The sequence below is a fragment of the Sorghum bicolor genome, chromosome 4, assembly GCF_000003195.3.
Source record: "Sorghum bicolor cultivar BTx623 chromosome 4, Sorghum_bicolor_NCBIv3, whole genome shotgun sequence".
Lineage (NCBI taxonomy): Eukaryota > Viridiplantae > Streptophyta > Magnoliopsida > Poales > Poaceae > Sorghum > Sorghum bicolor.
The window spans coordinates 67,307,131-67,329,768 of NC_012873.2; the positions used below are offsets into that span (position 1 = coordinate 67,307,131).

The 22,638-nt window shown below is 42.1% G+C and overlaps 3 protein-coding genes across 6 annotated transcripts; all 3 read right to left on the reverse strand.

The window, feature by feature from the left end:
* LOC8084697 (desumoylating isopeptidase 1) lies at positions 305–1,910 on the reverse strand. Its single transcript, XM_002454720.2, has 3 exons — positions 1,565–1,910; positions 1,357–1,454; positions 305–1,269 (listed from the first exon to the last, which is right to left on the reverse strand). Exons 1-3 carry the CDS (start codon positions 1,571–1,573, stop codon positions 579–581), a joined length of 798 nt encoding a protein of 265 aa, XP_002454765.1. The 5' UTR covers positions 1,574–1,910; the 3' UTR covers positions 305–578.
* Positions 3,561–10,695, reverse strand: LOC8084698 (phospholipid--sterol O-acyltransferase). 3 transcript variants are annotated; one of them, XM_021459214.1, is made up of 16 exons: positions 10,378–10,692; positions 9,535–9,670; positions 8,813–8,957; positions 8,139–8,308; positions 7,974–8,050; positions 7,227–7,440; positions 6,951–7,125; positions 5,844–5,943; positions 5,669–5,766; positions 5,386–5,437; positions 5,232–5,303; positions 4,901–5,069; positions 4,538–4,642; positions 4,363–4,447; positions 4,203–4,285; positions 3,561–4,125 (listed from the first exon to the last, which is right to left on the reverse strand). In XM_021459214.1, the coding sequence occupies exons 1-15, from the start codon at positions 10,609–10,611 to the stop codon at positions 4,204–4,206; spliced, it is 1,914 nt and encodes a 637-aa protein (XP_021314889.1). In that variant the 5' UTR covers positions 10,612–10,692; the 3' UTR covers positions 3,561–4,125; position 4,203. The 3 variants fall into 3 exon arrangements, 2 of the variants coding, with proteins under 2 accessions (XP_021314889.1, XP_021314890.1); XM_021459215.1 differs by having other exon boundaries at positions 5,669–5,763; positions 10,378–10,690; XR_002452275.1 differs by lacking the exon at positions 3,561–4,125 and having other exon boundaries at positions 4,363–4,461; positions 10,378–10,695.
* LOC8084699 (protein ECERIFERUM 1) lies at positions 11,230–14,899 on the reverse strand. Of its 2 annotated transcripts, XM_021459213.1 has the most exons (9): positions 14,700–14,899; positions 14,519–14,593; positions 14,145–14,362; positions 13,714–13,946; positions 13,004–13,626; positions 12,767–12,874; positions 12,140–12,343; positions 11,707–11,997; positions 11,230–11,627 (listed from the first exon to the last, which is right to left on the reverse strand). In XM_021459213.1, the coding sequence occupies exons 4-9, from the start codon at positions 13,844–13,846 to the stop codon at positions 11,442–11,444; spliced, it is 1,545 nt and encodes a 514-aa protein (XP_021314888.1). In that variant the 5' UTR covers positions 13,847–13,946; positions 14,145–14,362; positions 14,519–14,593; positions 14,700–14,899; the 3' UTR covers positions 11,230–11,441. The 2 variants fall into 2 exon arrangements, with proteins under 2 accessions (XP_021314888.1, XP_002454767.2); XM_002454722.2 differs by lacking the exon at positions 14,519–14,593.

The following is a 22,638-nucleotide window of genomic DNA, read 5'->3' on the forward strand; positions in this document are numbered from 1 at the left end:
ACTCAAAGGATTCGTCTTGCAAAATAATTTTGTTTAAATATTATCTAACTATAGATTAACTAAACTTAAAAAAATTCATCTCGTAAATTATAAATAAATTATGCAAATTATTGCCACAAGATTCGATGTGACCTGAAATCTTATACTGCACGGTCAAGCGTCCACACATCCCTACCGTCATTTGCCCTTGCACATGTGCGTGCGAGCTTGCAGGAGTAAGTGCCATCGTGACACTGGCCTAAATTGCGAGCGTGCGTCGTAACACTGGTCTAAATGTGAGAGAATCTGGAACAAGCACCAGAAATCACAGCGTTATCATGAGCACTCAAGCCGTCAAGCGGTTGGAAGCAGGACAAAAACATGTAGCCAACGTAAATTATCATCTCCCCTAAATTAACCACCCATATAAACGATGGGTAATAAGTTCGGTCGCAATCAACAACCCAAACAATCGCACGAACATAACAATTTCCATACGGCGGCAGCAGAAGCATGCGGATGACAAATTCCCATGGAGCTGCAACCAACGCGCTCACAATGTTCAGCAGGCCCGGCGCAGCCTGTCCACGACGCGCCGTCTAGCCTTGCTGCATGGTGGCGCCGTCGCCGTGGCGCTCCATGACCCGGCGCATGGCCAGCGCCGCCGCCTCGCTGGCACGCAGCGTGCCACTGGCCATAATGGCCGCGAACTCCCTCATCACCTCCTCCTGCACCTTCCCCCTAGCGCTCCCGAGCGGGTCAGCGGCAGGAGCAGGCGCTGGAGCAGAAGAGGGAGCTTCCTTCGAAGCCTTCTCCGCCGGCGCTGGCGCCGGCGCTTCTCGCTTGGCAGGAGCCGCAGCGGGAGCGGGCGCGGGCGCAGAGACGGATGCGGGCGTGGGCACGAACTGCGTGGCCTGCGGCGCGGTGTTGGCCCGGAGCGTGGACTCGAGGTTCTGGATCATGGGCATGATGAGCGGGCCCATGGGGCTGGACATGACCTCAGCGGGGAGGTTGAGGATGTAGTCGGGCACGCCGGCGCCGGTGCCGACGAGGAACTGCGCCACCTCGTGGCTGAAGTTGTTGCAGTTGTGGGTGAGGAGGCGGTACGTCTCGGCAGTGTACCGGGGCGCGATGTCACGGAGGTAGTCCTCGAACACCTCGCGCGGGATGTGCGTGACGCCCAGCTCCACCGTCCGCAGCGGCCGCCCGTACGGCGTCGTCCCGGCGGGCGACGACTGGATCCCGCCGCCGAAGTAGTACTCGTTCCCGTACACCACCACGCCCGTGTGCCTGCCAGGTCCGATTTGGTTTTGGTTAGGCGACGGCCGGCGCGAGGTGGATCAGCTCAGATCCGGGGAGGGGCTGAGGCTTACTCACCAGATGGCCTCGATGGGCTTGCCGAGGAAGGAGGTGGACAGCTGCCGCGCGAGGCCGTTGCTGAGGTCGTACACGTTCAGCGTCACCTTGTACCCCTCCTGCCGTGCGGCACCACCGCCATTAACGAACGCAGCGTCAGATCTATCTACACTTCCTCCTCAATAAATCCATGCATCGGTCGAGCAATTGAAAGCGTGGGGGCCCTTACCTCCGCCATTAGTCGATTCTCCGTGCAGATGGGATTGGAATTTGATGGAGGTCGCGAATTCGCAGGGAGGACGAGGAAGAAGAGGAGAGAAAATGCCTCGGAGAGTGAGTGGTCAATACACGCAGCTACTCCTCCAAAACGCGTGGATCTGGGCGAAGACGAGCGGGGGTTGGGGTTGGGGTTGGCTCGATAAATAAAGCGACGCGGTTAGGTTAGTTTAATGGCGGAAGCTTCTGGAGCCGTCTGGTCCAAATTAGAACGCGCGGGGGTAGGGGAAGCGAAGGAAAGGGAAGGGGATTCGTTTCGCTTTCGCCGCTTGGGTTTCTTCCACCTTCCAGGAAGCTCGCGAGGCCGAGCTGCCGAGGGCCGAGTCCGAGGCGACTGGCGAGGGAGTTTGGGAGGCCTACGGCCTGCGGGGTTCTGGCGGCCGTCTGATAGGGATCGGGTGGCCGGATGGGGACGGCCAGGGGCAGCGGGAGCTTTCGCGTTGGATTCCAAGCGTGTGACGAGATTCCAAGCGGGGGGATCATCTGGAACGCAGAGTCCTCCAATCCAGCTGCTAGATTTGTGCTCGTGTTTACGACTGCCATGACGTGATGCGTGACGCGCCTCATCTAACTATATTCAATTATTCATATTAAACTTATTTAGAGACAGGCCTGATTGCTCGGCTGAAAGGTTATGGCTTAAAATATTGTTGGCTAATTTACTATTGAATGACTGGTAGATTGAGCAGATAAGTTCAAGTGAATATGCTCTCCATCACAATTAAGAGAAACGTGTTTGTCAAACTACCTCAACTTTGATCAAATTTATAGTAAATAGTATTAGTATTTATGTCTTTAAATAAATTTATTATAAAAATATATTCTATAACTAATTTAACGGTACTTACTTTGTCTCAAGAGTATTAGTACCTTTTAAAATAATTTTAGTCAAAGTTGATACTATTTGACTTCTCGATATGTGAGAATTACATTCTTTTGTGGACGGAAGAAGTAATTGCTACTACTCTTTTTATATATAAATCTAGTTATTAAACCTAGAAAAGTTTATCCAATACGAATCCTATATCAACTTTTTTTTTAATAAGATAGAGGAAGTACAATTCAACTACTACTACTATATTTATTAGAACAAGTCAACTATAGAAATAGTATTTATATTTATATATCACTATATAGATATAGTATAAAAATATATTCTACATTTACTCCCTTCCTAAAAAACAATGTATATATTGGTTTTTGACTAGTCAACTACTTTTAAAATTTAACTAAAAATATAAAAACATAATATTTATGACATATGCTAAGTAAATATATTTATAGAAAATATTGATATTATTTTCTATATACCTAGTCATAATTTGTTTGACTAATCAAGAAGCGAGATGTCCATTCTTTTGACGAAGGAAGTACTTGGTATCACAAAAGTTAACTTTTTTCTATTGATTTGATCTAAAAATTATTTGATTTCAAAGAAAAGAATTGCATTCTTTTTAAGACGGAAGAGTAGAATTGTTGTGCACTCCTGCATGTCTCGCTCAGTTCTTCGACTCCACATTGTGATGCACGCAGCATCTACCCCTAGTATGAAGAAGACGTTGCACCAGTAGATTTGAGCAAACAAAATTGCCACTACAGAATAGTTCATGCCATGCGTTCACAACTTCACATAACCATGGCTTTGCATTGCACTGGCACATCAGCACATGAAAGGTGCTATTTCTTCAGACCAAACAGCATCATGGAACAATCTTACAATTTGAGGCCCCCTTCGGAGGCACAAAATATATAAGAATTTTATGAAACCAATTCAATTTCATAGGAAAACCACATGATTCATGAAAAATCCCTTGTTCCACAGGAGCCCTAAACCTAGCGGAGATGAGAATGATGTATCTAAAAAACTTCGCTACGTACAATATTCAGGTATACCCCACATGCCACCGCGGATCCATAACAAGACCCACTGTATTCAAGAACTTTGATACTATCAAACAAAGGCAATGCGCTCATTCATTACACCAATGAACAGCAACTAGTATTGACAGCAAGCATTCATTTTTCTCAAGGACACGTTACAATCAAGGTGGTTAATTGGGAGTCCTAAAGAATTTTAACACTGCCAATCTATAGAGTACCTTTCTAGCAAGATAAGTCAATTTGTGACAGCTTGATTTACAAACTCATGCCTACAATATACAATTATACATCACTGTGATCTCATGGCACCTTCAGGGCACCGAAGGTACCAGTGCTACAAATGGCTCCTACATGGCTGAAAACATGAGCAAAACTATACACTCCTGGGAATTTTGACCTCCATCTTCAACCAAAATTAGTCATGGGACCGTGTAGTTTCAGCTTTGCATATGTCTACTTCAAAGATTTAAGTGTACCGAAATGGTGGGAAGAGTAAGAGTTGACCTGTTTTCACTGGCCTCCAATTGATCCTGTATCTACCTTGCTGACTAATTTCATCAGCAAGTCAAAATGGGAAATCAAATATCATTCCCAAACGAGCAACAAACCACTATATTATTCAGCCCACAGCATCTGCAGGATGTCAATAGAATGTCAGGTGCAGTTTTCATCAATAAGGGAAAAAATGGAATAACAGTAATGCAACATACTTCAGAGATACTGTTGAAGAAGGTTGGCAGATGTATTTTTCAGTCTGCAGCTCATTCCCAAATGGACATCGCCAAATACATACCTGGATTTACAATCACTAAATAGGGGGGCTTTGTTGCTGAAACTGAAAAAGGAAAGACTGGAAAACTGCGTGCAGACCTGTATTCACAGTGTTCTGGAAAGCCACATCGAGCCTTTCCATAGTCCCAGTGGCAGTCGTCGTTCCTTAGCGGACCTCGGAAAGCTGTTTATACACTCCTGTTAGTAACTTGAAAAGCCATGAGTCAAACCAGGTAACGACATTGCTCTTTGGGCTGTTCAAATTGAAGCATACCTTTCGTCACGAACTTTGATTTTGAATCAGGATGCATGTCGTGCCACATTTCAAGCCATAACTCACGCATTAGTACAGGCGTCCTAACAATATTCCTGTGATTTGCTGTTAAATAACTTATATATTAGTCTGTTCAATAGATGTCAAAAGAAAGTTATGCGGCGAATAAAGGTAGCACCACACACAAGAACAAGATATTCCTTAGTGCAAGTAAAACAAAGATATGCATCATGTGCTAAAAGGCAAAAGCACAAACTGAGGGGCTCCCTTGCAGCCTTGCAATGCAGAACGACAGGTATAAGTAAAAGTGCTACAGCTAAGCTATACAAAATGGTATAAAAGAAAAAAAATCTAGATTCACACCTTTATCAAGCTCCCAAACTGCTGTTCTCCATCCCGGAAGACTTTCAGCATCTTCATAGTAGGTTATGTACTTCACATGCGGAGCCCTCGTCATGTTTGGTAGTATGTCCTGGCCATGATGGTGATCGATATTCATGGCTGTTTGCAGATCAGATCCATCATGTTCTGCCTTCAAGAGTAGAAGAGGATAATTAGGGAGGGTGGCTTAGTGTTGCGATATACTGCAAGAAACAGTCAATAACACTTCAATTAACCAAAACATAGTATACTAATATAGCCAGGTCACAAGTTCACCATGGTGAGTCGCACCAATAAGCATAAAACAGAATACCTGTGGAGCCCTCGTTATGTTCACTTTTGCTCCAAGCCAATTCTTGCACCATGAGAGGGAGTTGTAGGATACCTGCCATGAAATAGCTATTCAGTTGCTTAAATAAACTGGTTTAGCTTGATACAAACTAAGAATTTTATTTGGTAATACATACTGTTCCATCACCACTGGAGTTGTTAGGCTTTCCCGAAACAGAATTACCTGATCTGGTAAGAATATGTTACAATTATAACAAAAAGGAAATGTATAGAAGAACCGAGAGAACTAATAAAGATAAATGTATAGAAGAACTGAGGAACCACTAGGACATTCTACACAAAACAGGTTGCACTTACATAATTACTCTCAGCAAATTTGTCACTGTGTCAACCATTAGAATGGGTACGTGACTAAAATGAGTACTAAAGACTTCTCAAATCAAGTTATACGATACCTGCCTTGAAAGTAGGGAACCTTCAAACTCATAAATAATATCAGTTATTATCCAGTTGTCTGGATATGGTTTGCCACTTGGTGCAAAGTAATATCCTACCTGCTTGATGAAGAAAGAATCTATTTTGAAACAACATAAAGTGGGACAGTTCACTATGAAATAAACATCACCAACCATACCTCAGTCTTTGAATCAATCCCGTAAATGCAAAATACATTCTTTATTGGGGGTCTCTCCCAGGGTGTTAGAGGGTTCAGAACTGGATCACCCTGATAATACCTGAGATCAACTCAGACCAAAATACAAGGCCTTAGACTCAGTCACTCTTACTTACCACCTAATGATTAAAATACAAGGTCTAATTAATAAATGCCAAATATCATATCATAAGCATACTAAAGCCTTAAACTTTGTATTTTGTTTGAAAGAACAGATGCAGGGAATACATTGTAGGAGCAAGTTGGACGCATGCGCTTTTGATCCCTTGCCTGTAGCAATTTTGTATATGTGGCGTTTAGGATTGTTTTCCTTAACCGCCTACCTATATATGGTCACTTAGGATTTTTTATCGAACACACAAGAGAGCTGAAGAAAAAACAGGGTAAGAGCCCATATAACACACCCACACACAAGCCTTTGGATTACATACTCACCTTTAATTTCAACAAGCACAGACCTCGACCCAAAGACCTAAGAAACCCCTGATGTAGTGGACACGAGGTAAGAAATACTATGGGCACTGGCCATACCCCAAAGGTGAATTTCCTCCCTAGTGAGCAGGAGTCCTTCAGCAAGGTTGGGAAGCATTCCATAAAAAACGCAGCAGTTCCTATGTTTCCAAATGGACCAAGCCCCCAAGATGACAAGGGAATTCAGCCCTTTTCTAACCTCTCCATCCACTTTATTGCCTATCCTTGTCCACCAATCATCGAATATGGTTACTCAGGATTACTTCATAGGTGGACAAATTCCCTGTGATCTGTTGTGATTATTTGTAATCATTGACTAATCCCTTAGGAATTACATAAACATAGCATTCTGTGGCCTGTTCAGCCAAGTGCAGTATCACTGCTCCTCCCTGTCAACTCTTGGTGTTGCCTAACCTTGACTAGCAAGACAGGGGGAGGATACATGCTCGGTTCTCTTGCTAAAATTCCTGCTGGACAAGCTGAGCGGCCTTGCTTTTGAGGTACAACAAAGTTGGCTTCCCTCCTCAAGCAAAGACTTTCTTGCAAATTAACAAGGGTAGTAAAAGGAAACAAGCAAGTTCAAAAATGTAGACTTACTTCTCAAGCTGATAAACAAGTGCCTTGCTCTGAGGGTCATAATCCTCTATTGTTCTGAACAAAGTACCATCTGACACTTCTCTGGCAGAAAATGACAGAAGAGTTGGCTTTCCACACTCCATACTGGATGTTATGTTCTCGGTTATATCCGTGATGGATGGGTATGCCCCCATACCTGTGATGAAAAAGAGGAAATGGAAAAACATTTCAACCTGCTTAGTGGAACAGAAATTCTTAAATGTCACATCAACAAAGAAAGCGATTTTCGCAAAGAACCTCGAACTGAAGGAACCTCAATATTAACAAGGTCTGTGGGCCATCCAGCGTAGTCTGAAATATATTCGGCTTCATCACATTGTTGTCTGTGAGGACAACCTGCCTTTCCCTCAAAAAAATGCTTCCAGTAGATATTATCAGCTTTGCAGTGTTTTGAGAATGGCATAAGCCATAGAGAAGAACCAAATGCATTAAACATCAATCGTGCTGTGCCCTGAAAACGTAATTATAGATACGAAATGTTAGAAACTAATAAGATGCATAAATGCAACAAGACTTACGGCAAGCTATTTGGACAGTTGTGACAGTTCAAAGTTTGGACACAATTGGACTTTTTAATGGTAGTAATAAAACATAAAATGACATACTATATTCAGCGAAACATTAAATGGAAGGATGAAACACAATAAATACTACCATAACTCACATGAACATCTAGGAGCATACTTCATGACTACGAACCGCAGATGCAGTGCAGACGAACAAGAATAAAATATTACCATGATATTTAGTGCATGGGCCAGTAAAAAGAACTATTTAAAGTTGAAAGTTGTGTATACAAAAAGTCAAGAATAAACCTATGGGGCATTGGGCATCAAAATTGTCAACTGCAAACTATAAAGTCAATACTAACTATGTTGCAGGAAAAAAATCTGATAACAGAACAGGGCATTCAAATATTCAATGATGACGGATTAATAAATTATTACAATAAGATGAAACTAAGATTTATAGAGGATGACTGACCTCACTGACTGGAAGACCAAAAGTTGTTCCAGAAAGAGCACCTCTAACTGCTTCAGTAGATCCAAGAAGAGGAGCGCCTAAAGCACAGAAAACTCAAAAAATTGAGGATAAGTGGATAAAATAAATATGGTAATAATAAAGTAGTATTCATTCTAGTTGACATACCAACTGCAAAGTATGCATGTATATGTTCATCAAGCCACTGGATATAGTGCTTGGGAGCAATTTCCAGTTTCAACCATTCCAAAAAGTAGCGAAACACATTATTTCCCATCGAATGAGCAAATACCAAAGATGGCCCTCCTCGGAGTTTCAAAGCAATTTCAAAAGTTAACCTGCATCAACAAGGATGTATGAGCATCACATACTACATTCTCTCCTCATGCAACAATGAATTGCCCTTACACCATACATCTATGCTCAGAATCTCAGCATGATTTGTTTGCCATTGTTTTGGAAAATCGTATTTGCTTGAATAAAACTAACCACAAGATATGACAAAACTAAAATTCACAGGCCAAAGCATATCGTTTAGCAATTGGTCACCTGCAGGCTGCAAACGCATGAAATGCAACACACCATGTTTTACTTGTAACACTAACAATTATTCCAGAGATTGGATTGCCAACTTTTAAATTGACGAAGCCAACAAAGACAGTATCATATCACATATTCAGTTCAGAAGTTATGGCAATGCTGATATAAGAAATGCAAGGTAACTAAAACAATATAAATGACTGTAATCTAGGTATCTACTTTGGAAACACCAAAAGATCTAGACCCTATCAGCTGCATGGAATTTGGTTGCTTCATAACAAGTTGAGGTAAGTGTTACAAACTTTAATTTGTGAAAATACAGATCTCGCTCCTCAAGCATTGATGGGGGCAGTCTCCAATCATATGGAACAGCAATAATTGCATTAGCTTCAATGCCAAACTCTACACACCATTTGACCCATTCTTTCCATACTGAAGAGAGAGGACCTGAAACCTTGCCCAATAAAATGATGTCAGTGTAAGGTGTTTTTCCCTTCCCTTTCTCTTCATGAATGAATGAGATGGGTGGCTTTATAATGCACTAACAAATATGAGTACTGAATGCACCCTGTCTAACAGGACTATTCCTGAAGTGTAAAACACAATGCCAATGTCAAAGCAAATATGGGGAGTTGCCATTTGCAAATTGATGAACATAGATTATTTTGAAAGAAAGAAACATGTGAATGAGCTACAGATAACCGTACTTGCACAAATTATTCCACATTCTTCAGCTCGCACATGAACAAAGAACAAACATGATTCTTTCTTGATAATACATTGTTGTACCACCTATGGCATTAGTCTGGTGATCTCGTGTAAAAAAACACATTCTTTTTGTTATCGTTTCAGCCACTTCAGCTCAAAACTTGCAAAAATGTTGTCTAGAATGAACTTCTTTTCACTCAGCATTAAGTAACCTGACTTATGATATAAGCTACAAATTATCATGTAACAGATATGTAACTCATGGCTAGAACTTGCGAGGTCAGTGCTAAGAAAAGAGAGTAAGCCATAAGTTTACCTGTAATATAACCAGGGTCCAACTCTGTAATTGCAGAAAGACCACTATCAGGCCTTGACTTGCATTCCGGATGGTCTGTCTGATTATAGGGTTCAAGCAGCATGCATTTAAGCCAGCAATTCACTGCAGAGAAAAGCTGCAGCAAACTGGACGTATGAAAACCAGTAGATCTGGATACTTAAGCATAGAAATGGAGCAAATTTAGCCTCTATAGGCCGCACATGTTTTCCATTTTAGATAATGCAATCGTTGCTAAGCCTTACTCTGGCCTAGTTTGGGACGAACAAGGCATTGTCATGTGATGACAAACACATGGCTATTCATGGAGGCATACTGGCATTACAGACAGTCAAGCAGTGAATTGTTCCTAGCAAAAACTGACCAAAGCTGCTCAAGTAGTTGGTGGCTTTGCACCTACTGGAGTACCCGACAAACCAAAGGTGTTCTAAAGTTAGTTGTTTCTGTTGGGTATCCCTTTTCATGGCACTCACATCCAGAGATAAGATACTCCGGTCCAGTACAAGTTTATCCCAACAAAAACTGCTCCAGTCCCCAAATCTATTAATAGATAGATGATTCACTAAAAAGGGAAAAAGAAGTATGGAGACCTGACAATTATGTATGCTGCTCACATCCCTAAAGCGTATGAGAGCATATATAATCTATGCGAAGCTAACAAACAGCTAAAGCAAAACCGATTAAGAGAGCCAAATGGCCACGCTACTAATCCTGGAACGACAGCAGTAACGAGCAGCACTAGCAGAGCAGTAATCAGAAATATCATATCACTACTAGATGGGCAGGCGAGGCGAGGCGAGGTGATGCAGCTCAGTGGTTTGGAACCTTGGCGGTGTCGAGCCAGACGGAATCAAGGGGGTTGAAGTCGAAGGGCGAGTAGGGGCAGTCGAGGACCGACCACGCGCGCAGCTGCGTGGACGCGAACCCCGGGATGATGATCCCCGAGAGCTTCCGGTAATCGAACTCCGCGCCGCCGTCGGCCCCGGCCGCCAGCGCCACCGTCGCCAGCAGCGCAGCCGCGACGGCGAGGTCGCCGCGTCGGCGCTGCCGCGACGGCATCACGAGCCGGGTCGATTCGTTCGCTGCTCCGGACCGGTCCCTCCCTCGGGATGGCTCGCGTCGCGTCCGCGCACGGGGATGTGGAGTGGAAAAGGCGAGGCCGAGGCGGGGCGATCTGGGCCGTTCGTTCTGTCGGAAGACAGACAGTTGGGGGGATCTCTCTATCGGCTTCGCTGTTCGCTCACGCCGTGGGGCCCCAACTCCGGGGAGCGTGTCGAATTTGGTTGGAGACGTGGTGGTCATCTGTGCCGTCCGCTCTCGAAGGATGGCCGTGATCGTCGTCTTCCCCAGGCGGAAGGGACGGAGGATGGTCAAAGCTACCACCAGTACCAGCTAGGGGGACGAGAACTGGCAGTTCGGGCAAGCCACGTGCGCGGTGTGTGTCCGTCCCGCCCGTGCGCTCTGAATCTGGGAGCGCTCCGTTGCGAACCAACGGTTTGGATTTTACCAGGGCCGGCAGGTAAGGGCTCAGTCACAGACAAGTCAGTCGTTGCCGCCTTGCCGGGCCTGGCCCAACTGTAATTGGGCCGGCCGTGAACCGGAATTCACCCTGGTATGGACCATGGCGTCAAAGATGAAATTTTCATTTCAATCGTTTTTTTTTTGCCTTCTTCCTTGAAAAAAAAGGCATTTTCAATCGTCTGCCAGAGTATTTTTTTTTCTTCATCATAATAATAGGAATAGGAATGTTACGCATTTCCAGCAGAAGAAAGCAACACAGAACAACCACGCACGCATTATGCCACCAGTAGTAGATGAGCGTCACAGACAAGCCAAGCCATGCACACGAGAATCGTAGTCCGTCCACCCAATTCAATATTCCTTGATGGTCACTTGCTGGCGCCACCCGCGGTGTGATGGCGGTCGTAGGGGCGGAAGCCGTGCGCGAGCGCGGCGCGCCATGCCTTGTCGACGCCGGTGACCCTGGCGCCGCACTCGTGGTCGTCCCAGCCCTGGAGCGCGTGCACGATGCCCGCCGCGCGCCACGCGCTCATCACCCTCCGCGGCAGCCAGTTCTGCAATGTGCATGCGACAGACAACCCGTCAGCGCATTCGCGATCAGGCAGGCAAAAGACGATGTGTCACGTACAGTACCTCGCAGGCGTGGAGGTTCTCGAAGGCGTCCGGGACAACCAGCGCCGGCGTGCTGTGGTAGACGCAGTCGCCGCGGACGGCGTCGGGAGGGAACTGCGAGTAGGGCACGAAGTGGACGCCGCCCTGCGCCCTCCTCTGCTCCTCGTCCGTCAGCTTGTCGCCGACGAGCCAGACCTTGCTGCTGCTGCTGCGGCTGCGGCTCCAGTCAGAAAGGAGAAGAAGATGCTTGTGCGTCTCTGGGCGCACCTCCTGCTTCAGAGACTCGTACAGGTCCCTGTCCACCATCTGAACCTGCAAGCGTCATTTACACCAAAAATTAATTAGAGGGTTCTCGTTCATAAACAAATCCGACAGCAGGATAATCCAACAACGTTTGTGATGGCAGCAGTGTTAACACAATGCATGGCAACAACAGGAGGCAGGTATGTAGTACCTGAATCCCGCGTTCGCAGAGCGCCGACGCCAGCACGGCCGCCATCTTGGCGCCGGCGTCTCCCAGGAGGAGCACGTCGGCGGTGCCCCGAGGGATCATGTGCAGCACGGCGGCGGCGGCCAGGCTGGTGCCGTCGACGATCTTGGTCCTCAGGTCAGGTTTCCTGATGACGTACAGCTCGCCGTTCTTGTTCAGCTCGCTTCCCTGCAGGCAAGCTGGCGCTGTCAGAGCCCTTCATCACTCATCTTCTCCCCTTTTTTTTGTCTTTTATTTACAGCGCGGTGAAAACTTGACTCGAAGCTACGACGGTAGCGGTGAAAAATTTTCAATTCGAATTCAGAGGAGTGGTTGGCATGGGTTCAATGCAGCCTGCCTGGCACGCTGCGATTTTTTAATACACACACAGCCTGACCCCTGCTGCGACGTGCAGACATTACTACTGGCAGCACGCACGGGGAGGCATTGCATGCAAAAAGTCTCCGGCGGTGCACATGCACATGCACGGCACGGGGACGGGGGTGCCGGAGACGCACGGGGAGACCGGAGAGGAGTTTGGTCGACTACCAAGAAACAAAAATTGAAGGAGCTGCAGGACGACAGAACAGTGAAGATGGGCGGGTGGTGGACCTGGTTCAGTAGACCCAGCGTGAGTACTCTGGCGCCACTTGCCTCCGCGTCTGCCACCGCCTTCTCCACCAGCCGCCCCACTGCATGCAAACCTTGCTTCGACTCATACTGCATTGCATCGCATTGCATTGCATCGCATTGCATCCAAATAAAAAAAATGTTCAACCCTCAAAATTCAAGAAGAACACTATAAATCATTTTCTAAATAAATCTCACACACACACACACACGTAGTACCTGAGAGGTGTATGTTGGCACGACCCACGTCTCGAGGTTGAGCTTGTGGAGCCTGTTGGCCTCAGACCTGAAGGCGGTGGCGGTCCGGCCAAGGAGCGCGGCCACCGGGCGCGCGGCAGCCGCCAGGACGCTGGTGCAGCCGCGGGTCGAAGACGCGAGCGGCGCCGGCGCGGCGGCGAGGGAGGCGAAGCCGAGGCGGAGGCGGAGGAGGGACGCCGGCGTGGTGAGGTGCGTGAGGTGGACGACGTCGGGCGCCTCCTCCTGCTCCTCGTTCCGGCATTGCATGAGCTTGCGCTCGTACAGGTCGTCGCTGGACTTGTCGGCGGTGCCGTAGAGGTGGTCGTAGAGCGGCATGAAGAGCGAGTAGTTTGTGCGGAACTGCGTGTGGTGCAGCGAGTGGAACGACGGCGTGTACACCAGGTATTTGAGCGGAGGGAAGACGTCGAAGAGCAGCTTGGGCACGACCTCGAAGTTGCAGTGGCCGAGGTAGTTCATGAAGTCGATGTAGATGAGGTAGCCGTTTGCTACAGCCACGGAGGCAGTGCCGGTGCCCACCATGGTGAGCAGCGGGATGGCGAACAGGGTGAAGTACACCAACTCCTCCGCGAACGGGTGGATCACCGCTGCATACAGATATGCATGCATGCAAAAAAAAAAATCTCATTTTATATGTACATGGATGCAGCTAGCTAGCAAAGATGCATGCGTACATGTGATGGGCTCGGTGACGATGGAGGCGTGGTGGTGCGAGTGGTAGCGGGAGTAGAGGTAGTGGTGGTGGAGGGCGCGGTGGAGCCAGTAGTAGAGGAACTCCACGGGGCCGGCGTGGAGGAGGGAGACCATTACCAGACCCTTGGAGTTCCACCACGGCAAAGACTGCGCCGCCGGCAACGCCGCGTTCACCACGTAGAAGAGAAGCGCCGTCAGCAGGATCTGGTCGTCCCTGCGTTTTTTTTTAAAAAAAAAAAATTGTTGTTGGACACGCATGCATCATGGGCGCCGCAATTAGAAAAATTAAAGCAGGACGGATCGGATTTCTGTTGGATTTCTTCGTCGTCGTCATAAACGCATGCACGCAGGCAGGCAGACAGACAGACAGACAGACATGCATCCAATCCAATAATCCTAGTACACAACGTACCAGTTCCTCTCCCTGTCGACCTGGTCGAAGTCGAGGCTCTTGTCGACGATCCGGTGCCTGCTCCGGGCCGTCTGGTGGCGGGACACGGTGATCCAGAGCTGGCTGTAGAGGAGGCGGAGGAGGAGCACCGGCAGCACGGCGAAGGCGAGCAGGTCCCGCTCCCCGCTCGTCACGAACCTGTACGTGCTGCGCACCGCCCATGGAGCCACCAGCGCGTACTTCGTTTATAGTATTCAGTTCGTCGTCGCCGTCAGCCACGCGGCCGGTGCAGTACGCACAGGCAAGGCAAGGCAAGGCAGGCAACAAATAAGCATCGTCAGTCCAGTTATTTGATCGATGCATGACAGCTTGGCAAGGCATAATAACAAACATACATATGCAACAAGAGTTTTCTATCTTCTTCATTCAATTTCATCTCATCCACTGCGTGCAGCATATATATGCGTTTGCTTGCATACATACATGCAACCATCAGAAATGTGAGCAGAATTATTGAATATAATGCATGCAACAACAGTCAATGCAACAATCAATGGCGGGCGCGTGTGTTTATACCTTGTAGTTTCCGAGATCTTGCCATGGCCAGCGACTGAGAGGGCCAGGCTTTGAGGCCATATTGTGCTGCTGGTTTCTCTTCCTGGCTTCCTGCGTGTAGCTGGCTACAAGGGCCTTGCTTTCACAAAGCTGGCTGTGAGTGTGAGATGGCATGTCCATTGCCATCTTTATATAGAGGACTAGAGGGAGAAGGGAGAAGGGAGAGGTGCCAAAGGAATCGATCATAACCATAGCAATGGAGCCTCGCTTTTATTTTACCAGCTCTGGTCCCAATGCTCGTCGTCGTCTTCCCGAGTAGCTAGCACTAGGAGTCTAGCAGTAACTGCAAAACTTTCCATCCACACCGGAGCAGGAGTACTGCTCATCTTGTACTCCGGAACGCAGTATTTTTACCACAAGTGCACGTGCCCTCACGACATATGTACTCCCTCCGTCCAAAAAAAAAACGTCGTTTTATAATTTCAAACATCTTGTTTTATCATTTATCTTATTTAAAATTTTTACATAAATATTATATATTTTATTAAGACCTATTTTATAGTTAGAGATACTTTACTGATGATTTATTTATTTTATAATTTATATAAAATTTTTGAATAAGACGAACGGTCAAATACGATTTCAAAAAGTCAAAAACGTCACAGACCTTGTTTAGTTCCTAAAAAAAATTATAAAATTTTTCAGATTCCCCGTCACATCAAATCTTTAGACGCATGCATAAAGTATTAAATATAGACGAAAATAAAAACTAATTACGCAGTTTGGTCGAAATTTACGAGACGAATCTTTTGAGTCTAGTTAGTACATGATTGGATAATATTTGTCAAATACAAATGAAAGTGGTACTATTCCTATTTTGTAAATTTTTTTGGAACTAAACAAGGCCTTATTAGGAGAGAAATAATAGAAAATTGTCTCTTTTCTGTTAGGCATGAATCTCAATGCAAATCTTATAATCTATATTACGAGGACATATACCTTTAGGTGCAAATTTTACTTTACCCAGTACTTCGTCCATTCCGAATTATAAAAATTGATTTGACTTTTTTAACTCTAAATTTAATATCTCATTATATTTTAAAAATTTATACAAATATAATTAAATTTAAATTACTTTTGAAAAAATTATTAATAAAACAAGCCACAACAAAAAAAACTAATATTTTACGTAAAGAGGACGAGTGGTTAAATTTAAGATAAAAAGGTCAAATAAATTATAATTTGAAACGAGTACAGTTTTGATACGGAGAATATCTAGCATATTTCAATCAGAAAGGTGCATAAAAAATTCAAAGAAAACGTTTGGATATTTTAGTTCATAGACGATGCCAAATAAAAAGATTATCAACTATCCACTCTGTTTCAAATTATAGTAATTTTTGATTTTTCTAGCTACATATATTTTTTATATATTTAAATATACACTATGGAAGAGATAATAAAAACACATTTCAAGATTATGTAAACGTGCCATAAGGGGCTATTCATTTTAAAAGCTACTCCCTTCGTCCCTAAATGTCTATCGTTTTTGCTTCTCGAGAAACAACTTTGACTAAATATATATTGAAAAATAATAATATCTATCATGCAAAATTAGTATCCTTGGATAGATATTTGAATCTAGTTTTTTAATAAATTTATTTGGAGATAAAGATGTTACATGTATTTTCTATAATTCGAGTTAAAGTTGTCGTCACGTAAATCATGACGACAAACATTTAGAGACAGAGAAAATATGTGCTAAAAGTTAACATTATTGGACCATTGTGGATGCTCTCATGAACTGACTCTAAAGAAACATCTTTCTTTAGGGTGTCTCCTACGAATGTTTTGAAGTAGGAATGCAAAATAGTTTCCTCCTGAAATCAAGAAAGAACCCATTGTGAATTGGTCGGCCCTGTTTAGATACACAACCAAACAGCCAAAACTTTTGGAGAAATGAGCACTTTTTGGAAGAATGAATCTAAACAATGACTTGTAAAACTTGGCCGTAAAGATTTGGAATTTGAGATCTTGGAGCCCCAAAACTGTGTAAACTTGCTTAGGGACCCGTGTCTTGTGTGTTGCATACCAAAAAATTTGGAAAGCATCTAAACACCTATTTGAATGTAAAGTTTACAGCCAAAAGTTTTGGGATGCAAAGATTTAGGCTCTAAACAGGCCCATAGTTTAGTTGATTAGGTTCTTTGTGGTAGAACTTATCCATCTAGATTCAAGCCCTCGACTTGACTCAGATGCTCGTATTTTCCTAACTTTCAGTGATAGGCGACATTCCCGTCACAGAGATGCGTGGCAACTTCATGAATCTTAAGATCTACCGACTTAGTTCTCTACCGACTCAGTTCTTCAGAGGTGATCATAAGAAAACGTTTATGTATGTATGTTTATAGAAGTAAGTGTAGGTACATGTTGTGGATATCTAAGTTGAACTAGTATGTAACTTAAAAAAAAAGGGGAAAAACCCATTTGGTATTATTCCCTTGTTTTCAAGAAAGCGTCTCCCTTCTCAAAACGTAATACACAACTTCCTCGTCTACTAATTAATTAATAATGTTTTAGTATTGAGTGATTTTGACATTTACAAGCGCTTTCAGCGGCCATATTATACACATACTTGACAGGGCGCAACACACACATGTACACACAGATACCTGCATCTATGTGTCATAAAAAAGATCCACATATATATTGGATTGGTATGCTGCTTTCATTTTTTTATGATCGTAGATTCACTAATCACCACCCAAATTACAAACTGTATTGACTTTTTTTAAAAATATGTAGCCATTGCTATACAGCGAGATATATAATGTTTTTAGATATATAATAAAAATCACTGTAGTTTTTTAACTCCCTCTATCATATGTCTATAATAAGGCTTGGTTTAGTTTTCAAATTTTCTCAAAATTTTCCGTTATATTAAATCTTTAGACACATACATGGGATATTAAATATAGACGAAAATAAAAACTAATTACACAATTTATCTATAATTTGCTAGACGAATTTTTTGAGCCTAGTTAATCCGTGATTGTACAGTAATTATCAAATACAAACGAAAATACTATATTAGCTAAAGCTAAAAATTTTCGCAAAACTAAGGCCTAATATGACACCGCTGAAAGCACTTGTCAATATTAAAATCATATTCCAATGTCGAAACATTAATTAGTAGACGAGGAGGTTGTATCGTACAAAAAACATCATGAATTCATGATCCGAGTTTGTCTTGTTCCTTGATTTTTTTTATGAAACTGTTCTTTGATTTAGATAATCTACTACCCCAGCTATAAAAATAAATTCTGTTGTCGCTTTCTCGGCCAGTCGTGTCATACACTGCCTCGTGTGGTTCTTCTTCAGGGCAATTGCATCGTCTTACGTTCTTGCTGGTTTACACATAAATCGCGTCATTTTCATGCTACGACCGCTGGTTCGCAATCGCACCTAATTATGAACTGAACGCTCAGGTCGTATGCATGGTTCAGTCACACACAATCGCCGCTTATTACATGCTACTGCATGTACGTTTATCTTCTATAGTAGGAAGAAAAGTAGAGGAATTGCTTATTGTATTTATCACTTCCTGAGAAATAACTCTAACTAAATATATAGTAAAAAATATTAGTATTTATAGTACATAATTAGTATCGTTGGAAAAAACTTTAAGTCTATTTTTTTAATAAATTTATTTAGAGATATAAATATTGTATATATTTTCTACAAATCGAGTCAAACTTATGGCACAAAAACCTAAAACGATACTCTTTTTGGGACGGAGGGAGCATATGACAGTAGTATACTTTATCCACTCTAAAAAGAATATTATTCCCTCTTTACAAGAGTCAATGCATCTTAACTTAGATCAAATTATATAAACAATATTAACAGATATGGCGCGTAACAAGTATCGTCAAATAGATAATGATATATAATTTCATAATAGATTTATTTGAGATACAAATGTTGATACTATTTTCTATAAATACAGTCAAGTAAGGATAAAAGGGCAAGTAGATGTAAGATTTGGTGATACATAGTATATGGTTCTTTCATCCGTGCAACATCCATATATATCCTATCACTATATCACATATCTATAGTCTGCTCTCTTGGCTAAAAAAGTATTACTCACTGATATTATGAAAGAAAAACACTAATAAATATGACAGATAAATATAAATATTTAAACATTATTTGTCGTTCATCTCGCTCAACAAACCCACAAACATGTGTTTCTCAATGTGAACAAACCTGATCCGAGCCTGCCTTGTTCTTGGATTACAACCAACGACCTCAACAAAAAAAAAAAAACCGACGACCCCTAGCTACAAAACATACCTCTAGGCTAGCTATAAAATTAAATTCTGCTTGCCCTTTCTCACTCATTCTGTGTTGTTTTCCCTAACCTATGAATCAACTACCTTTTCCTTTTCTTGGCGTTTCATGTTGTATTCATGTAACCTAACCTATGACTATGAATCAACTACCTGTCGCTAGTTCTAGTTGAGCAGAAACTTTTGCCGCTCCAGGTCTCTTCTCTTGCGATTGTTGTGCTGCTGTTGTGGGGCTTTCGCAGCGGATACGAGTTTGATGTTAGGGTTGTACTCCCTCCATTTCAAATTATAAATTATTCTAAAAATATTAGAGAATCAAAATATCTCAACTTTATCAAAATTATAGAGAAAATTAAAAAAAATATAACATCAGATAAGTATAATATAAAAATATAATTAACGAATAATGTAATGATACTAAGTTAACATCATAAATATTATTATCTTACCATATAAATTTGTTCAAATTTAAAATAGTTTGACTCTTTAAGATTATTAGAATGATTTATAATTTGGAATTAAAGGAGTATGTCTTGTCTCTACTAAATACTTATCCACTATTTTTCTCTAGCGGATGCTTTTGGCCAGTGTTGTTGTATCGGCTTTCTTGGGTGATGCTTTGCTCACAATGTCACTTTAGTCTTTTCTATGCCACTTTGTTGTCGATGTATTTTTTTGACACAGGTTTAGTCTGTTGGGGTGTTGAGGTTGAGGATCCTTTTCCTATGCTTTTCTCTTGCTCCTCAATGTGTTTTGGGATTGCTATGGTAAACCTAGCTATAATTACTTGCGAGTTCTTATTCCTTTTCAAACTCTAATTCATCTTAGGCCTTGTTTAGTTCGCAAAAATTTTGATTTTTAGTTACTGTAACACTTTCATTTTTATTTGATAAATATTGTCCAATCAAAGAGTAACTAGGCTCAAAAGATTCATCTCACAAATTATAAGTAAACTGTGCAATTAGTTTTTATTTTCGTCTATATTTAATGCTCCATGCATGCGACCAAAGATTCGATGTGACGAGAAATCTTAAATTTTTTTGCGAACTAAACAAGGCCTTAATAAAAAAAATATGCTGGTCGGGACAAAAATGAATCACCTACCTCTAGCTATAAAATTAAATTCCGTTTTCCCTTCCTCGGTGATTCACGTCGTTTTTCTAAACCTATATGAACCGAAGGCTCAGTTCAAATGGTTGACACAAATTGCATATTTTTCATGCCGCCAAGTGTTTGTGTACATATATCTTTTATTCATGTTTTTTTTTCTCAATCACGCAAAAGGTTTGCACGTCTTTGTATTATTACAGCGGAAAAGTTCAATACAATTGGCCGGCGCCCTAGGTGGTCATAGGAGATATATATAGATGCTCGGACCCTGCATAGTGTACTAAAACAATGTTATTACAATGGACACTAATCGACCTGAATTGTGACACCGGCTAGGACATTATGCCTGGGCTTATCGAGCGACGGCGCTGCTTGCACGACCCACGTCACCATCCGATGGGAACAACTCACATAGTGCCTGTATATCATCGGGATCCCCGTTAAAAATTACATCGTACGTCTTCAATCAAGGCCAATGTCGAAGGAGTCACCATCCCGATGGTTAGTGCCAAGCGCTTTAAGACAAGGGCCTTGTTTAGTTCACCCCAAAAAGCAAAAAGTTTTCAAGATTCTCCGTCACATCGAATCTTGCGGCACATGCATGAAGCATTAAATATAGACGAAAGCAAAAACTAATTATACAGTTTAGCTGGAAATCACGAGACAAATCTTTTAATCCTAGTTAGTCCATAATTGGATAATATTTGTCACAAACAAACGAAATTGATACAGTACCGAAATCCGAAATCTTTTCGGAACTAAACAAGGCCAATGTCGAAGAAGTCAGGATAACATGATATACTTTGCACCGCTATCCGTTTGCTCTGCTTGGGGAATGGGGAGCATGGACAGCGTACATCTGCTGTGGATCGTGACATCGGACAACTCTAGAAGTGATGTCTGCCTCGGCTTTGTGATTTGCTCCATGAAGCGCTTGAGGCTAGAGGATGAGGATAGAGTGCAGTCATATATGACATCTTCTATTCATGTTTGTTTGCAATTACTAGAACCTTATTAGGCATAATAAAGTATTAAAAGTTCTTATTTAATCACCTACAAATAAATTAATTATATTTGTATTTTTGGTACATATTACCACTAGCAGAGTCACACCAAACCCACGGTGGCCGATGGAGCACTTCTCGGCCTTGTTTAGTTTCTCTCTAAATATTTATACTCTATCTTCAGGGACGAAGCTACCATAAAATTTATGGTAGTGTAGAAACATGCCTATTTTTAACTGATTTATGTGGTCAAAATAAGCTACTTAGTACTAAATATTTTTTCTTGCCTGGTGCCTGTGCACCACCCAAACTTAACGTGGCTTCGCCTCTGTCTATCTTATTAAATATTTAGACACATACATAGAATTTAAATATAAACTAAAAAATAATTAATTATACAGATTACACCTACTTTGCGAGACAATTTTTTAAAAAATAATTAGTCTATGATTTAACAACAAAGTGCTACATGAAAGATGGAACCATAAATTTTAGATTTCCCGTCATATCGAATCTTGCGTCGCATGTATAGAGTATTAAATATAGATGAAAACAAAACTAATTATACATTTTGCCTATAAATCGCGAGACGAATCTTTTAAGTCTAGTTACTCTATGATAGACAATGTTTGTCAAATACAAACAAAAAAGCTACAGTACCTGAAATCCCAAAATTTTGTCAACTGAACAAGACTTAACTAATTGCACAGTTTATATGTAATTTACAAAAACTTTTCAAAATTTTCTATTATATCGAATCTTATGACATATACATAGAACATTAATATAAATAAAAAATAATTAATTGTGTAGTTTATACTCCCTTCGTCCCTTTTTAACTGTCGCTTGCGCTTTCCGAAAAACAACTACAGTCAATTATATATTAAAAAAATATTAATATTTATAATACATAATTAGTATCATTAGAAAGATCTTTGAATCTAGTTTTTTAACAAATTTATTTGAAGATATAAATGTTGCACGTATTTTCTATAAATCGAGTAAAACTTGTGGCACGTACACCAACAACGACAATTAAAAAGGGACAGAGAGAGTATGTAATTTGCAAGACACATCTTTTTATCTTAATTAATTCATAGTTGTATAATAATTACTAAATAAAAAAAATACTATAGTACTTAAAAACTTTTTCTACTCGACAACCACGGCCACATCGAATCTTGCGATATATGCATGAAGCATTAAATATAGATGAAAACAAAAACTAATTATACAGTTTGCCAAATCGCGAATCTTTTGACTCTAGTTAGCCTTAGTTGGATAGAAGTAATGTTCACGTCCAAGGACAATACAGTACCAACCAACCGCCATTTCTTCATCTGCATTTGTCAGTTACTACTGTGGAGTAGCATTCAAGACGCTGTGAATTAGATTTTTTTAGTTCGGCTTTGTTTAGTTCACCCTAAAAAATCAAAAAAATTTCAAGATTCTCCGTCACATCGAATCTTATGACACATGAATAAAACACTA

Excerpts from the sequence above, each read along its gene's own strand:
- LOC8084697 (XM_002454720.2), bottom strand. Across the intron at positions 1,270-1,356 it reads AAGCCCATCGAGGCCATCTG|GCACACGGGCGTGGTGGTGT; the intron begins GTGAGTAAGCCT and ends CGGACCTGGCAG.
- LOC8084699 (XM_002454722.2), bottom strand. The coding sequence starts at position 14,864 with ATGGCAATGGACATGCCATCTCACACTCACAGCCAGCTTTGTGAAAGC. Across the intron at positions 11,998-12,139 it reads TCTGCGAACGCGGGATTCAG|GTTCAGATGGTGGACAGGGA; the intron begins GTACTACATACC and ends TGACGCTTGCAG. Across the intron at positions 11,628-11,706 it reads AGAACCTCCACGCCTGCGAG|AACTGGCTGCCGCGGAGGGT; the intron begins GTACTGTACGTG and ends TGCACATTGCAG.
- LOC8084698 (XM_021459214.1), bottom strand. The coding sequence starts at position 10,611 with ATGCCGTCGCGGCAGCGCCGACGCGGCGACCTCGCCGTCGCGGCTGCG. Across the intron at positions 8,309-8,812 it reads CTGTATTTTCACAAATTAAA|GTTAACTTTTGAAATTGCTT; the intron begins GTTTGTAACACT and ends TTGTTGATGCAG. Across the intron at positions 7,441-7,973 it reads TTGGTCTTCCAGTCAGTGAG|GGCACAGCACGATTGATGTT; the intron begins GTCAGTCATCCT and ends TTACGTTTTCAG.